The sequence below is a fragment of the Notolepis coatsorum genome (genome assembly GCF_963971535.1).
Source record: "Notolepis coatsorum genome assembly, chromosome: 11".
Lineage (NCBI taxonomy): Eukaryota > Metazoa > Chordata > Actinopteri > Aulopiformes > Paralepididae > Notolepis > Notolepis coatsorum.
Window position 1 is genome coordinate 29032283 of NC_140175.1, and position 17821 is coordinate 29050103.

The following is a 17821-nucleotide window of genomic DNA, read 5'->3' on the forward strand; positions in this document are numbered from 1 at the left end:
CCTCAAGGGAGACTGTGATGGTTCTTTGCAGCACGTGTGCAGCACATGGCATGTGCTGGAACGGCATATAGCGCGCTGCTGCTATCATATTACGGGCGGAATCAGTCCCAATAGATGTGACTTTATCTTTTATATTCCACTCCTCTATTACTGTGTTGAACTGTTCAGCACACGCATCGGCGAAATGGCGGCCCACAGTTTTGGTCACCGTTAATGCAAATGATTGCAGTTTCCACTCAGTATCGATCAAGTGCACTGTGACACCCAAATAATTATGATTGCCCACCGACGTCCAGTGATCACCCGTTAGGGCCATTGGGCCAGCCTGTGCCAACACTTCTTCCCTCGCCTCCCTCTCTGTGTCATACATGTTGTGGATCCTTTTCATCACTGTAGCTCTCGAGGGTAGCTTGTAATTTGGGTCAGACGACGCTATTCGAAATGACTCCGCTAAACCCTTATCTTCCACTATAGCTATTGGCCTACAATATTTTGCTATCCACTTCGCGACGCTGTTGGTTAGTTTGTCTGTGGTGGATTTACTCAACCGTTTGCCTAACGGTAATTCTCCAAGAGTGGTTTGACGAAGCGTGCGAGTTGCTCTGGAGCTAACGTTAGCTACACTGGAGCTGCTCGAACAACTTGCCTGGACATGTTTAGCGTTCATGTGATACGTTAGACTAGAGCAGCTTCGGTGATACGCAAATTCTTTTTGACATAAGCTACATATTACAATGGTCTTGTTTACTGTCCCATCTATATTCTTTTTGAAATTGAACTTGCCGTTCATAGGTCCCAGGAGTATCGCCTCGGGTGATGCTGACATCTTGTTCCAGCTGAGCTAATTCCTTTGTGTGTTTGTTTTGTTTGATAGACGACGCATGTGTGAAGTGACGATCAAGTAGGCTACGGGTCATTCAATGGGCCAAGTTTAATACGCCCAACTCAAGCGTGGATTTCAAAATAAAAGCGCACCGATTTGCCACTTGTCTAAAGTAAATATAGGTCGGCTGTAATTAATTTTGCGTCAATTTTCATAACGCGATAATTTGCTGTGTAATTAATTAATCTAATTAACGCGATAAACTGACAGCCCTATAAATTATTATTATTATTTTAAAAGGTTTAATCTTTGACAGTGACTAACACCATGCTAACATTTACCAGACGTGCAAAATTGCCACTGAGCTCATTCAGCACCTTCTTGAAAAATATCTAAGCAAATTAATATAGGGCAGATGATTTACAGGGGGTTTTGTAGATATGGTACAATACATCATTTTGCCATCCGGACACATGTCACTTGAAATATGACTATAGAATATAGAATATGAGGCCTATAAATGACCTTATTATGGCCAAGTCATACAGACAGATATCTATGGATTGGGCCAAATCTCCTCTTTCCAATGGCAGAGTAAATCTGGATTTAGTACCACCAGGCACCCGTTACAGGGCAGCAACGACTGAGAATGAAATCTACTGTAAGTACAGTTACCTTTGTATAATGTCCATAGCTCTGCCATTTGTCACCGGATTGCGACACGTTTTCTTTCTAGACGTTCACAGAAAGGTAAAGAAACAAAATGTGTTGTATTTTATGGCAATAACATTGAGGTTTGTTCGACCCGTGAGATATAAACATGAAAATCACGTCAGAAAAATTACATGAAAAATGGTTGGACTTCCGTTGGCGACAGCTGGTGTGAGCTGGGTAGTGTAGTTTTAGGAAATTTCAACGTCCATCGAAAGCCCTGGGTCTCCTCTTTCTTAGGATTACAGTGATTTCATGAGTGCTTCTTCTCGCGTCTAAATCCTCCGTTTCCCGGTGCATATTTTCTCTCACTCTCAATGAGTGTTGAAATTTCCTAGAGATTTCCAGCTTCCTGCAAGCAAATTACTTCCTGATTATTATTTTTTATTTATCTTATTTCTCTGGATTATATACACCACAAAACTGAACGTTATTGCCATATATTGGAGCGCAGTTAGTTTGTCTACCTTCTGTGAACATTTAGCAACCATCCGTGTTGAAATCTGATAAAAAATGTGGCAAAAATAAAAAGCTGACTGTATTTACAGTATATTTCATTCTCGGTTCTTCCTGCACACCTGGTGATAAATCCAAATTGAACTCTGTCATTGGAACGAGTAGTTTGGCCCGATCCATATATGTGCAACATGGCTATAATAATTAAGCATTACATCACGCGCAGGAGTGGTTTGTGAACAATAAACCATGCCTAGGGGTGGTCGTTAGACCCCCTAGGCATGGTTTATTGTTCACAAATCACGACTGCAAGTGGTGTAAAGCTTTTATACAACTGCCACATTCATCCAACCTTATTTCTATACAATAAACACACATTAATCGAAGATTTATTGAAAAAACCATCCGCCAGAAAAAGTAGTTCCCACAACTACAAAAAAGACAATTTGTCTCCATGTGGAAGCAGATCGGAAGTGCATCCAACCAACTAACACATCCAACTGTGTATTATTGGAATGATTGAGAGAAGTTGCCTCATGTGGAAGCAGCTTGAAGTGCATCCAACCAACTAACACATCCAACTGTGTATTATTGGAATGATTGATTGAAAATGTTATTACCAGATGCAGAATGCGTACAATACAGTACGGCTCAATACACACAATTGTTAAGGGAATGCAGACCTACTTTCCATAGAACTTCATTCTTAGATGCTTCTATAGAAAGTAGGTAAAACAAATTAAAAAGTTTTCTTTGCCCTATAGGAAAAAAACGTTTTCTTCGCCCTATTCTTTTATTTATTTTTTTAAACCTACTGTAGAGGGCCTAAACTTAACCAGTTGGAAACCAAGCGTACAGTAATAAAATTAGCAATCAATCAATCAATCAATCAACTCAATAGGCCATGCTGAAAGGAAAAAGAAATTGAAAAGAAAATTGAAAATTAATCAATCAATCAATCCGCGATTTTTCTTTTGTTACAGAATGATTCAAGACCCATCAATTACATCATCCAACATTGTTTAAACTACTAAGACATTCGCTGTGACAGAATCGCTTGATATTTAGTCGTTTAGTCGCTATCAACATATCCATTTGTAAAGATTATTGTCCACCTTCTTGTGATCCGGTGGATTGATGTGATGTGATTCGGTTGTGGGCGGGTCCTGGGCCAGCAAGCATGGACTGATCGCAATACATACGTGTAAATGGGTGTTTCAGCTAATCAGAATCGAGAAATTTGCATGCCGTTGTATAAGGTAATTTATAGGCCTGCTATTCTATATTCTATAATAATATTTCAAATTGCATGTGTCCGAATGGCAGAATTCAGTACTGTATCTACAAAACCTTCTGTTTAATCATCTTCCCTTTATTCATTTCCTTAGATTTTACACGTTGTCCAAGGAGATATCTTTAGCCTTTAGCTTGTTTATTGTAGGTACTGAACGAGCTCAGTGGCCAGTCCTTCATGTCTGGTCATCTTTAGCATGGTGTTATTCACTGTCAAAGATGCAAAGAAAAATCATAATTCATATTCTCCTTTGTTTCATCACAATTTAAGCAAGCCTAGTAATAGACACACTATTTCAGACACTGGGAATACATTCCCTGAGGTCCATAGATGTCCCTAGATACCAAGAACATGCGAATGGACCTTGTAGAAGTGGAGTAATCTTCCATTTACTTAGGTATGTATTTGTAGGCGGATTTTCAGAAAATAGGGCTCAGGCTTAAGAGGTTACACACTCAACATTTTACTTAGCTTCCTGGTGTCATACCTAATTTGAATTTTTTATTTTTTATTTGGGACAATAGTTAGCATAGTTACCCTACTAGGTGCGGCAGTGGTTCAGGAGGTAGATTGGTCGTCTGGTAGTCGGATGGTTCCCATTTAGATTCCCGCTCCTCCTAGGCGTGTCGAAGTTCCTTGAGCAAGACACTTAACCCCTAACTGCTCCCGATGTGCAGGTTGGCACCTTGCATGCCTCTGCCATCGGTGTGTAAATGTGTGAGTGAATGGGTGAATGTGAGGAACAAAATTGTAAAGCGCTATATAAATACACCAACTACCATTTTTATTTAGTATTTTGTTTGGTAGGTATTATTATAATTTTATACAATATACGTTCTCTATGCTATTTAGATAATAGTAAATATATTTCTTGCCAACAGTATTGTTCAAATCCATTGCAATACGCATTCGATACATGTTTCTTTTAGGAGTATTTGAGTTTTGTAACAGGATGCATTTTGATGAATCTGTGGCTCTTTCCCTGGTGTGATTGGACTCATTAATCATTTACCCTGCAAGCATACTTTAGGCACTTGTCAACACAACTTATTATGAATATTAACTTTTAGCCTCAGGTGAAACGCTTTAATGACACACTGCGGAAGGCGTGACAGAGATGCAACATGTCATAAAACCTCTCTAGCTGCTTCATTAAAATGTAAGAAGGCTATTCATTTTCATTAATTCATGTTGGTAAACAAGGAATCCCAATATGGCCAGGATTTTAAAAAGCACCTGACGGGATTATTAAAATAATCACAATATCAGGTTTGATGAAGCTCCCACTGAAATACCAATATGTTTTCATTATCAGGATCATCCATGAATCAAGTCATTATTCAATGCTGTAATTCTGTTTTATTGGTTTCAAAAATCCCCGGCTTCTTTGAGGCTTATGGTATTGAGCCGTGGATAACCATCAACCAACCCACTTGCTACCATATTATGTGACGATTTCTCACACCAGGGCTTATTAGTACCTGTACTGCCCATAGAGGGCTAGATATGAATTAAAACTGCACAATTAAAACACTTCAGTACTCATTCCCTCTGCGAAGCAGTATAAAAATAGCCTATGGCTTATATTTTCATTTGGTACGTGATTTCATCTGCTATTTATTTACGAGATCGCATTAGCAATTAATCCAGAGGCCAATTAATATGGGTTTTATTTATGTACCCCAAGTCAGGGGCAATCTGGCAGTGTGCTTCCTCTCCCTCCTGGATCTCCTTTGGGGCTCTGGAGCGCCCTTGAGTTCCAGCTTTGAATTATTACACAAGACAAGCATGCTGAGAGCAAAGGTCCCAGCAGGTGATGTGCAGATTGGGGAATTTAGACAATCTGGCAACATCAGGCACTGTGGAACTGTGGCTCTCTCTCCGTTTGGTCCCGAGGCTCCCGTCGTCCCGTCCATAACTCACACTCACTGTCCAAGAACGTGAGTTATTCACTTTGATCATAGCTGCACACGTTCCAGCTGGGGTAGGTTTCTTGGGTATGCATTCATATTTCAGCAGTCCGTTCCTATAAGAGAGTGATGAGCCGGTGTTACGCGAGTGCCAGGTAGAGACTTTCCTTTACCCCCCTTGTTACAGGTCGAAGAGAGAAGGGAAGCAGTGGTGGCCAGCTTGGTGAAGTACTTGGGCCCAGAGGCTTCGTCTTTCATCCACTATGAAGAGAAAGTAAGTGCTTTTGTGGGCCGCGCGATGCGACTCATCTAACACACCGCTGACGCCTTAATCACCAACGCTGGCGTTTATGTTGGAATCCCCAGATCCTCACATTTTCAAGTGACTAGTATAACGAGGCTCTAGTTATTAGAGTACCATTAACTTGTGTTATCATTGTGATGAAAGGGGTTTTGTTAATGACCACGGCCATCAGAGCTGCAATTCAACACTAGACTTATTCTCTCATGAAACAAAACAACTCAACTGAGTCATTATGCACACACACACACACTTTTACGCACACTTTGTCTCATGATGCACAGCATAGATTGACAAAAAGCCAATTGACCTGACAGATGTTGCAGGCTTTAGCACTACAGTATGTGAGTATTTGGCTATTGGTGCTACTTTTTACAGGTGGTTTCAAGGTAAATTTCCAGCAGTACTGTAGTCATGAGAGACAGCATGAGGCACAGCAATATCCTCAAGTCCACACGGACAAGAGGATCAACTTTACACGCTATAGTATACTGTAGAAAGACAATTCATTACAAAGTCAAACATTTGTGAGTTTATTTCCATAAAAAGCACACACATCTTCTCAATACTTTTTTTTTTTACAGAAATTAACCCTGCTGATGATAGTTGGTCAGTGAATGGTCAACATGAAATGTCTTGTGTGACCAAAACGTCAATGCAGAGGTGATGCATTAATGGGTTTACTTATTGTTCTTAGATCTTAAGAGGGATTAATCCCCTGCATCACTAAACGAGGACAGAAGGTGTATATGCATGTTTGTTGTTTTCTATTCATCCAACATGAGCTCACCTGTCCCAGAGGATGGTTATGCTTTTCAGTTGTTCTGTATAGCGTTCTGTGCTGTGCTGGACAAATGTATGGGACATGATTGATTATGACTGTGCTCTGTGAGAGGAGAGGGGAGGGGATAATTGCATTGCATTGTGTTTTGACCTAATCCTGTTCCATAAACATATTGAGCTGTGCTTTGAAGTGACACGTCGTGCCATACTGTTTTGTTGAATTGTGTTCACCCTCACATTCTATTGTGTTCATTCTCCGATTCTAGTGTGTTGTTCATTCTCACGTTCTACTGTGTCTTGTTCATTCTCACATTCTACTGTGTTGTTCATTCTCACATTCTACTGTGTTGTTCATTCTCACGTTCTACTGTGTTGTTCATTCTCACATTCTACTGTGTGTTGTTCATTCTCACATTCTACTGTGTGTTGTTCATTCTCACATTCTACTGTGTGTTGTTCATTCTCACATTCTACTGTGTTGTTCATTCTCACATTCTACTGTGTCTTGTTCATTCTCATTCTACTGTGTTGTTCATTCTCATGTTCTACTGTGTTGTTCATTCTCACATTCTACTGTGTTGTTCATTCTCATTCTACTGTGTTGTTCATTCTCATTCTACTGTGTTGTTCATTCTCTCATTCTGCTGTGTCTTGTTCATTCTCACATTCTACTGTGTTGTTCATTCTCATTCTACTGAGTCTTGTTCATTCTCACATTCTACTGTGTTGTTCATTCTCACATTCTACTGTGTTGTTCATTCTCATTCTACTGAGTCTTGTTCATTCTCACATTCTACTGTGTTGTTCATTCTCACATTCTACTGTGTTGTTCATTCTCACGTTCTACTGTGTTGTTCATTCTCACATTCTACTGTGTTGTTCATTCTCATGTTCTACTGTGTTGTTCATTCTCACATTCTACTGTGTCTTGTTCATTCTCACATTCGACTGTGTCTTGTTCATTCTCACATTCGACTGTGTTGTTCATTCTCACATTCGACTGTGTCTTGTTCATTCTCACGTTCTACTGTGTTGTTCATTCTCACATTCTACTGTGTCTTGTTCATTCTCATTCTACTGTGTTGTTCATTCTCATGTTCTACTGTGTTGTTCATTCTCACATTCTACTGTGTCTTGTTCATTCTCACATTCTACTGTGTCTTGTTCATTCTCATTCTACTGTGTTGTTCATTCTCACATTCTACTGTGTTGTTCATTCTCACGTTCTACTGTGTTGTTCATTCTCATTCTACTGTGTCTCGTTCATTCTCACGTTCTACTGTGTGTTGTTCATTCTCACGTTCTACTGTGTCTCGTTCATTCTCACATTCTACTGTGTTGTTCATTCTCATTCTACTGTGTCTCGTTCATTCTCACGTTCTACTGTGTGTTGTTCATTCTCACGTTCTACTGTGTCTCGTTCATTCTCACGTTCTACTGTGTCTCGTTCATTCTCACGTTCTACTGTGTCTTGTTCATTCTCACATTCGACTGTGTCTTGTTCATTCTCACATTCTACTGTGTCTTGTTCATTCTCACATTCTACTGTGTTGTTCATTCTCACATTCTACTGTGTTGTTCATTCTCACATTCTACTGTGTCTTGTTCATTCTCACATTCGACTGTGTCTTGTTCATTCTCACATTCGACTGTGTCTTGTTCATTCTCACATAATGTCACATTCGACTGTGCGTTGCAGGACTGGGCCAAGGAGGAGTACAGCGGAGGCTGTCCTGTTAATGTCATGGCGCCAGGCCTGCTGACATATTACCACCCGAGCCTGAGGAGACCTTGTGGCAGGTAACTAACCCTCCACACTGACCGACGTTAACCCAGAATCACACCTCGTCCTCCTTCCCCGCAGGGGGCTCATTTGTCCTCGTCTGTTCCCACCATGATTTACATGCGACGCTGCCTCTCCTTCCCTCCACCCTCGAGACAAATGTCTCCGCCCGCACCGCGCCGTGCCTCTGGTCTTAAAGTGTCCCGATAGCAGCCCGGCGTCCCACCGCCCGGTGAGCCTGAGGGGAATGGAGAGCAGCCTGCGTGAGCGATGATGTCTCCGCCGATATGCATTAGTCGGCTTCTAAAGAAGCGGGGCAACAGGTCGACAGGAACAGCGTCCTCATGAGAAAGCGGCCCCCTTAATCCATTTCTAATGGCCTGTTAGGATGCACATAGCTGAACAAATGAGAGAGCGAGAGAGAGAGAGAGAGAGAGAGAGAGAGAAGGGTGGGTAGGGGGGTTCAGGTAATGCATTTCCATAATGGCATTAGGTCCCACAGGGAGCGACGGGAGCTCATTACATAACTGTGAGGAGAACAGAGACACACAGGCCTCCATTCTTCTTCCATATAGGAAATGGATCCTCAAGGAGATGCTATGACCTTGCTGCTCATGTGATCAGCACACAGCCTCGGTTAAAGCTACAAGACAAAACATTTCATCTCAGATTTGGGGTGTGTGTGCATAATGTTCTTGAAAATATGCTTTTTTCAAACATCAATGTTTAGTTGTCATCAAGTATATAGTATATATAATATTGTCCTTGCATTGAGAGTGCTGTCAAAAAAATAGTATATATATATATATATATATTCCCCCGGTACAATATTTAGTTTGGTTTCGTTTTCTTTTCATTCTGCTTTTAACACTTTAAGGACCAGCCACGTATATATGTTTCGGTGCCATGCATTGTGGACCAGAGGCACGTATATAGCCGTGGCAAGTTGTTATTGTTTTATTCCATATTAATAACCGGATCAAGATCCCCGATCGACTCTGCAGATCTACCCACTTCTGTGGAATCGGCAACATGCAATACCGGCCAGATCCTCTTAGGGGTGCCATCGCTCCACTGCAGTATCATTGTGGGCGAATGGAATTTTTTTTTTTTTTAACTCTGATCACAAACCAACAGCATGCACCGTGTATCACGTTACGAAGCGGAGATTTCACCATGGAATAAGGGGATTTATAATCAACCAATGGACATATCGATCTACCAGATGCCGATCGATAAAGGGGAAATGCTGCCGAGTATCACACGGGCTGACGGTAAGACATTTATCACCTAATTTATAGCCGGATCTGAGCCTGCTATGCAACGCTAGCAATCGATCTGTGGCTACTTACACGGACACTGTATTGGTAATCAATAATACTAATCGACGTCCCCCGCTGCCCCCCTTTCATCCATAGATGCTCTGGGATAGTCCGGATCATAAGCAGTTTATGTTATTTCATTAGCATATATACAACGGAAATGCCGTTGAATATAACGTTAGTAGCCTTTAGCTCTATAACTAGCTTTCCAGAAAATAGATGATACGAAATCTGCGATAAAGCTTATATTCACGGCGCTATAAAATGACAACCTACCGATGGATTTTCTTTTTTCTTTAAGCCATTCTGAAGGGACGGTTTATGCACTCAATTGACAATGAGAATGGACAGATAGCAACACTATAAAGTATAGATATAGCTGTTAGAAAACCCACATGTTTGTTTACATTCCCCGGTCCTCTAGCCACTAATTAGACTAAGCCCATCGGTCGTCAAAGTGTTAATACACAGACGTTACCTTAACTAGCATTTCCTCTTACTTTGTTCTTACCTGGGATTCAGCAAAGTTTTCTTATTGTTGCTTTTTTCTCAGGCAAGAACAAATTATAAGAGTGGTCGAGAGCACTCTTACCGAAATTCTTACCAAAAAAAATATAATAAAAAAAAGCCTACCATTGGCCCCCAAATACGACTTTAAAAATACAGAACTTTTCAATAATAATAATTATTATTATTATAACTTATTGCGTGCGTTCTGTCTTAAATGGATTATATATTGCTGTTAGAACAGTTATGCTCTGGCCGCCCAGGCCATTGATTGATTGAAGATTTTATTAACAGATTGCAGAATGGGTACAATACAGTACAGCTCAATACACACAATTGTTAAGGGGAGGCAGACCAGAGAAAGACTTTCGTCTTGTTTACATCAGGGTCCCCCATTTTCAATTCATAATGACATTTATGACATACACAACATACAGATATACAGATATATATCATGACATTTATGACATGACATACAGATATGCAGTACTGTATACGTAGCATAGAACGCATATTTAGAGATCGTCTATCAGTGGTTCCCAAACTTCTGTTTTATGCGGACCACTAGATTGTTATCAAGAACATTTGCGGACCACCTCGTATGCAAACAGTAAAACATAAATAAATAAACAACTGACTTAAACCCAGTAACACACGAGACCCTCTTCTTGGACCAAGTAGGTTTCGTCGATAATCCAATATACAGTTACCCCCACCCTGCCTACCCATCCCCCCCCACCCCACCCCTCTGGTCTGCATCCCCTTAACAATTGTGTGTATTGAGCTGTACTGTATTGTACCCATTCTGCAATCTGTTAATAAAATGTTCAATCAATCAATCAATCATTCAAGACCCGCGTCGCGGGCACTGCGTTCCGTTCTCAGAATGGATTTGAGAGAGATGTGCCATCCAGTTTGACTTGGAGCATGCACTGTACTATGCGCACTGCCAGTCATCAGGCTATGCTGAGATATTCAGACTCTAGATCTATTTGCAGAGCCAGATGAGTGGCAACCTGTGCGATTGGCTCTTGACAACGCACAGTCGTTCTGTATTGACAAAGCCTACAGTACTTTGCTGGAACGATTAATTTTGCACGTACTGTATACAGTACATGTGTATGCGCGCACTGCGGGAGGTGGCCAGAAGCCACCTAGGATGTACCCCAAAAAGAATATTCCAATGATCTGATTGCGAGTCCCAGTATTAGTGTCGATCTTGTCGCCAACATAATCCGCCACACATCATGCATCGGGAGCATTTCACGCTTCTCAATCCGATCGGGACAACCGCTCCACTTGCCCGACAAAGAAAAGTCCGACCGGAGACTTTTGATCGACGCACAGGCCAAGATATAATGTTTCAAAGGGTGCTTGATACTGCCACCTGGGTGGATGCGGCCGGTATTGCACTTTGGCATTCTCAGGATGAATCCCCATGTTAACCCTGAGTCTGTGTGCCTGTAATGAATGGAAATATCGAATAAAAAAAATAACGATGAACCCGACTATACTCGAGTCTGGCGCTGAACGGTTGGTGAGTTAACCCGACTTTACTCAGGTCTGGCGCTGATTGAGTTAAGAGGTTTATTTTATAAATAAAAAACTAAAACATTTGAATTGAAAAGAAAATAAAGCCGCGGTTCAAACCCGTTAATTAAGATTTGAGTGCCAACGTAAGAAATGAAGGTCCGAACCTTCGAACGTTTGGGCTCAGCCTGGACTAGATACGAAAAAAAATTCAGCGAATAGCTCTCAGCTGGAACTCTTTTGCAGCCAAAATTATTCAGACGCAAGTAAAAAGAAAACTATTTCAGTGTGTTCAAACCTCTGTAACTCTATTACAGTAGCACTTAGAGTGATTCTTCCTGTTTTGGAAGACAATTCAGAATGTTTCCTTTCAAAATAGGCCAGACTATTCGACAGGCGATTTATGCTTAAATGTGCAGGACTGTTAAGAGGTTAATACACAGCGATAATACAACCAAGCTCTCCTGTCTCTCCGGCTTCTCACCGGCATACAGCTGCAAGAGGCTTGGAGAGATGAGTCATTCACAGCAAGACTGCTGCAATGTTTAGCTCTTTGTTCTTTAGCGAGCAAGAGTCCAGAGTTCTATGTTGAAGTCCATAATTCTCTTTGAGTGAGGTAGATTCTCGTTCTCTTGTGAGAGATACAAGACAGGAGTCAACAACCTCATCAGGAACGTTACCTCTGAACAAATCCATACATTCTTTAGCACATTTCTTATGGAAATGGGCCAGGAGGGCGGCCCGGGGCTAATCTAATTAATTAGACATAAAACCACGGCTTTACATTAACACCCGCCAACCGCGGGTAGAACCAGCCACTTTGGCGGGTAGACCGTGCAGCATTACCGCTTTAGCGTCGTAGTGAAGAGTCTCTTTCTCTCTCGGAATGCAGTGTGCGCTTACTTGCGTCGCGCGTAATAAGAGTCTCTCTCTCTCTCTCTCGGAACGCAGAGCGCGCTTACTTGCGTCGCGGGTAATGAGAGTCTCTTTCTCTCTCGGAACGCAGTGCGCGCTTACTTGCATCGCGTGTAATGAGAGTCTCTTTCTCTCTCGGAACGCAGTGCATGCTTACTTGCATCGCGTGTAATGAGTCTTTCTCTCTCGGAATGCAGTGTGCGCTTATTTGCGTTGCACGTAATGAAATCTCTCTCTCTCTCTCTCTCTCTCTCTCTCTGTATCAATGTATGTGTGTGTGATTTTTGGCTGGTGAAAATGCTGAGTGGCTAGTGACTTTGGAAAACCACTAGCCACAGTGGCTGGTGGGCCAAAAGGTTAATGTCAAGGCCTGCATAAAACACACCAATTCACAGGTTAAAACCATTTGTGACAATCTCCTATCACACTCATAACAAATACATTAGGCACCAAACATGACTACATTTTATAAGTAGGACATCACATTCTCAGAATAATTCCATAAGTTTGAGAAAGTTCTCACATTGTTTTCCAAGGTTAAGATATAAGAATGTGAAACGTTTCATCTCTCCGCGTCTGTGGGTGTGTAGATTGAGAGTATAGTCAAGGCGAGACAGCACATTCCATTGTCCAGCAGTGTGCATGTTCAAGAGATAACAGTTTTATATAAGACGACGACAGTTTTACATTATTATTCATGTCACGAAACTATCTATCTTCTATCTATGTGTTGGTGCTCGCTGACACCGAGTGTGTTGACAAAGAGGTCAGTGGGAGTGTGTGTGTATGGCAGGGGCCCCCTTAAGAATGGATGTCGGTGGTCGAATCTTCCTTGGTCAAGTGTCTATTCACACAACAGTGGGTTGAATAAAATCAATTACCATTAGGGGAATAATGTTTTGTATGTCGGTTCTGGTTTGCCATTAGTCATCGTTTGATCAAGGTTTAGGTTCATTTGACATTTTGAACCAAATTCTTAATTTAAATGTAATTGCATTCAGAGCAGGGTTTGTCTGCTGTAGCATATAATGAGTGAAAATGCAATAGTGTGATTAATTGATTGTGTATTTTATATAATTGTACTGCTGACATTAATTAGGTGCATTCTACTTTTTATTACATTAGCCATATAGCAATAACATTAACTGAGAATTGTTTGATTGATCGAAGGTTTTAGCCACCAGCCTCACTTTCCTCTCCTGTCTGTCAGCTGAGCTGGGTTCTCTCGAGTCACTAACCACATTAGCTTTGTTTGTTAAGATAAGATAAGATATTCCTTTATTGATCACCTTGGGGAAATTCAGGCATCATAGCAGCATGGGGTAGGGGAGGTACAGGTATGGGCATAGTAAATAAATAGTAGACAACATAAATACAGGATAGCGGCCAGCTTCCTTTTCATCCTCCTCTCTGCCACAACCTCTATTTTAACCAGGGGTTATTGTAGGGGAAACACTGCAGATATTCGAGTATGACTGCTGTTGACTGCGGTTTGATTTGATTTCTTAATGAACATTTACCGGTATGCAGGCTATGTTCAGGTTAGGCCTAATTGTTTTATTTTTGTTTACAGCGCATTAGGTATACATATATTTGTTTGTTGCATTGTTTATTTTTTTGTTTACAATGCATAGGTATAAATACATTGGTTTATTGCCTGAAGCAACAGTTGTGATTGGAGGATCAAGAAAAGGGTTGAGTCAATTGTGCTAAGCAAGGCTAGCTTGTAGCCAGATAGCTTTCTGCTGAACAAACAAAGGAAATTGGTATCCATCTTATTGTCTGACTCTGGAGAAGGCGGTAAGCTTATCTCCCATAATGTTGGCGTGTTCCTTTAAGATTGTGACTTGGCGAGATGGTGCCAAAACCGAAGAATAGAATATTCAGTAGTACTTAAAATTACAGTGCACACATTATGTGGTAATCACCGTGTACCATCACATTTACTCTGTAAAACACTTGTGAAAGCAGTATTGATTTATGATTACCAGATCATCAGATAATTTAATAGGTAATGGTTATTTATGTTATTACACAGTAATTACCCTGTCATTTTGTGTACTTTAATATAAAGTGCTACCGAAAATGATCTTACACAAGGCAAGGAATACCATGGCAACGAGGGAGAATGCATGTAAAATAAACCTCTCTTGACACATTTAAAACCAAAGTGCTCAAAATACCTATTTTTATGTCTAAAAGAGAGAAAAAAATGCAATCATATTTTGGCACCAGTTTGCCTGAGAGAGAGGAGGGGTGTGGTGTAGAGATAGAGAGCAAAGAATACGTGCAAAACATTGAGGGTAAATTGTCCCTAGGGGTTTCATGCATAAGTAAGTTAACAGATCCATAATGTATGCAGAGTAAACACTGTGCATATAAAACAGTTGCTTAAAAGAAAGTGTTGTGTGATTAAGAACTCACACCGAAACAAAACATGCAATGTGGAAAAGCATCTCAGCTCTTCAAGTTGTTTGGTTTTAACTGGACGTGGGGAAAAAAACAATGTTATTTCCCTCCTTAAAACGTTCACTACAACTTAAACTCCAACCTACTGAATGCCCTCTTTTCTTGATCCTCCGATCACAACTGTTTGTGCTTCTCTCTGTGATTGGAGGAAGAGGACAGGGTTTTAGATAGGGTCAATTCAAGTTTAAATCATAGTACATAAGAACATAGATGTGAAGTAATTCATGAATGGGCAAAAACACTACGTAAACCCCACCATTGATTTTATAAGAAATGATTATGGAAGGAATGATTTTAAAGCTTTGAAATAGATATTATATAGTTTTAGATCCAAACTAAATAAATAAGAAATATTGCAATTAGTTCTTCTATCTCATTAGCGATCAGCATGGATTTGTTTTAGATTAATTGTCAGTATACAGCACAAGTACAGTACAACAAGAATAAGATTGGCATCCAACCAGTGCAAATGTAACCGTAAAGTGCAATAGTAATATACAATGTACTGGGTGTAGTGCTAATCAGATGTATGTACAGAGCTGTAATATTAATATGTACAATGATAAAGGTATAAAGACAGTATGGTCATAGTCATACTGGTCAGCAGCGTAACTAGTAAGAGTAGGTAAGGGATATGTACAGATATAGATACACATATCTACAGATATGTAAAAGGATTATGTGCAGGTATGTACAGACAGGTGGATAGATATACGGTAAGAATAAATATATTTTATATATACGGTAAGAATATATATATATATATATATATATATTGTACATGCCATCATACAGTTATATGGGTTATATGCAGGTGTATAAGTAGGTATATAGGAGGATTATATGCAGGTATATTCAGACAGATATGGATATGTATGTTAATGCGATAAATATAAATATTTGGTATATGTGGTATATACAGCACTGTTGTTCATGCTATCATAAAAAGTATTTCACCCAAAATACACAGATACCACAGGAAAGTATTTGTCGCCTATTTTGAGACTACCTTGGCATTCGCTGCCTTAACATAGAAGTCAGATCCTCCAAAACCGTAAAACAAAACTATAGTGACTTGGGATGCTGAAGCGCCTGGGAAGTGTCAGTTCTGGAGCGAGCCTGAGCCTGAACACACCAGAAGCCTCTGATCCTAATCACACGTAGAGGACGCTTGGCTCAGATCTTGTGGAGAAAACACGTAGACCAGATGGCCAAAACTGTCTATCACTGAAGATTGCGAGCCGGGAGCTCCGCGCTCGGGAAGAGCACTTCGGCACATGCTCATTGGAATAATGTAGCAATACTTTGTAGCGTACTGCCATCTTATCATTTCATTGAGCTGTAATTAACACAACACAAGGATTCAATGTCCCCGATGACATCACTGTTGGCCATATTCAAACTCAGTTACCCTCAATAACTGTCCCAACTAAATGAATGTGTGCAAAACTGGTTAGGGTTTTTGGATGTACTGTATGTGAGATTATGTGCAAGACAGATCAGCATTGTTGCTTTCTTTTGGTGAAGTGCCCCTTTAATGATGTGTCCAAGCCATTGGCCCTGGCACCACGAAACAGAGCAGACCCAATATTATGGTTATTAGTTAACAGCTGTGTTTACCATCTATTGACACATCAGCTGTGAAAGGATTCCCATTCTAAAGTTGGTGATTAGCCAAATTGTGTCATCTCCTCCGCAGGATCCACTGGGCAGGGACTGAAACGGCCAGTCAGTGGTGTGGCTACATAAGCGGAGCGGTGCAGTCGGGCCGACGGGCGGCTCTGGAGGTCCTCGCTGAGCTATGCCCCTTGAGCCAAGGTAAGGTAGTCGTTATGCGTCACAGTATTCTTTGCGTTTGTGAAGACGGTGACCTCCAACGTGGGCTGATGATATCAGCCGGAGTAGCAGAGTAGCCCAGTGCTTGAGCCTAATATCTCCCTTTGCCTGGTGAGGTTAGATGTTCGACTTGTTGACCGGCTTAAATATGTTGCAGCTATTCAGGTTATATTAGTGGTTGAAAAACACCATTACCTTGCCTTTTGAGACTTCCATTTCTCAACTGGCAGCATATTCTGTAGAAACAGGAAGAAAAAGACTGGTATCTTTTTCTTTCTTTTTTTTAACAACAACAACAACAACAACAACAACAACAACAACAAACAACACAATATCAACATCAACAGTAACAACAACAATAATAATAATAATAATAATAATAATAATAATAATAATAATAATAATAATAATAATAATAATAATAATAATAATAATAATAATAATAATAATAATAATAATAATAATAATAATAATAATAATAATAATAATGACAAAACAATAAAAAAATTGTAAATACAGATCTAAACTTAACTAATAAATACAAAATACAAATATACAAAATAAAAACAAAACACACACACCACAAACACAAAGGACATTAGGCATTAGACAAAGACTGGTATCTTTATAGTCCAAAACGCTTGTAGAAAAGGTTCTGGGGGGGAGCTCCAGTAGCTCACCGCGTACCTCGAGCGCTATTTCGGCGCCGGGGACAACCGTGCTCGTCACGGATCTGGGGTTAGCGAGTTCGATTCCCGGACTGCAGCCGTATCTTTCTCAGAGTGTCTTCCCCCCATCTGTACCCATTCAAACCTGTTTCTGTCGGTCATTCTTGACCAGAGAAAATGCGATAAACGCAAAAAAGAGCCAGCGGAATGGCCAAAGTTTAAAAAAAAAAAAAAGGTTCTGGGGGCTCTTGGACACCAGGCAAAACAATCAGTGGAAAAAGGAGGATGATTTTGGTTGAAAATCAATGTGATCTCATTTATTATCGCCTGTGGAGTGTGGTTACTTGTCAAGATGACACAGGTGCATTGATTATTCATGTGATGTGACACAGCTTCTGTAGTTCAAAATGTACGGATTAGAGGCAAGTTGGTACTAGATACAAGTGCTTTTGACTTCTATTTAGAAGAGCAGGAGCATGGGCGGCTGGGTGGCGCAGCGGACTAAGCGCTCGT

The 17821-nt window shown here is 40.6% G+C and overlaps 1 protein-coding gene across 1 annotated transcript in view; it reads left to right on the forward strand.

The window, feature by feature from the left end:
* Positions 1-17821, forward strand: part of LOC311237082 (putative flavin-containing monoamine oxidase A) — a gene marked incomplete at both ends in the record, with an annotated part of 183954 nt that overhangs the window by 164788 nt on the left and 1345 nt on the right. Inside the window, 3 exons of the mRNA XM_084324888.1 lie at positions 5382-5468; positions 7978-8078; positions 16504-16622. Coding sequence (XP_084181014.1) covers positions 5382-5468; positions 7978-8078; positions 16504-16622 — 307 coding nt within the window. The remainder of the gene's footprint in view (positions 1-5381; positions 5469-7977; positions 8079-16503; positions 16623-17821) is intronic.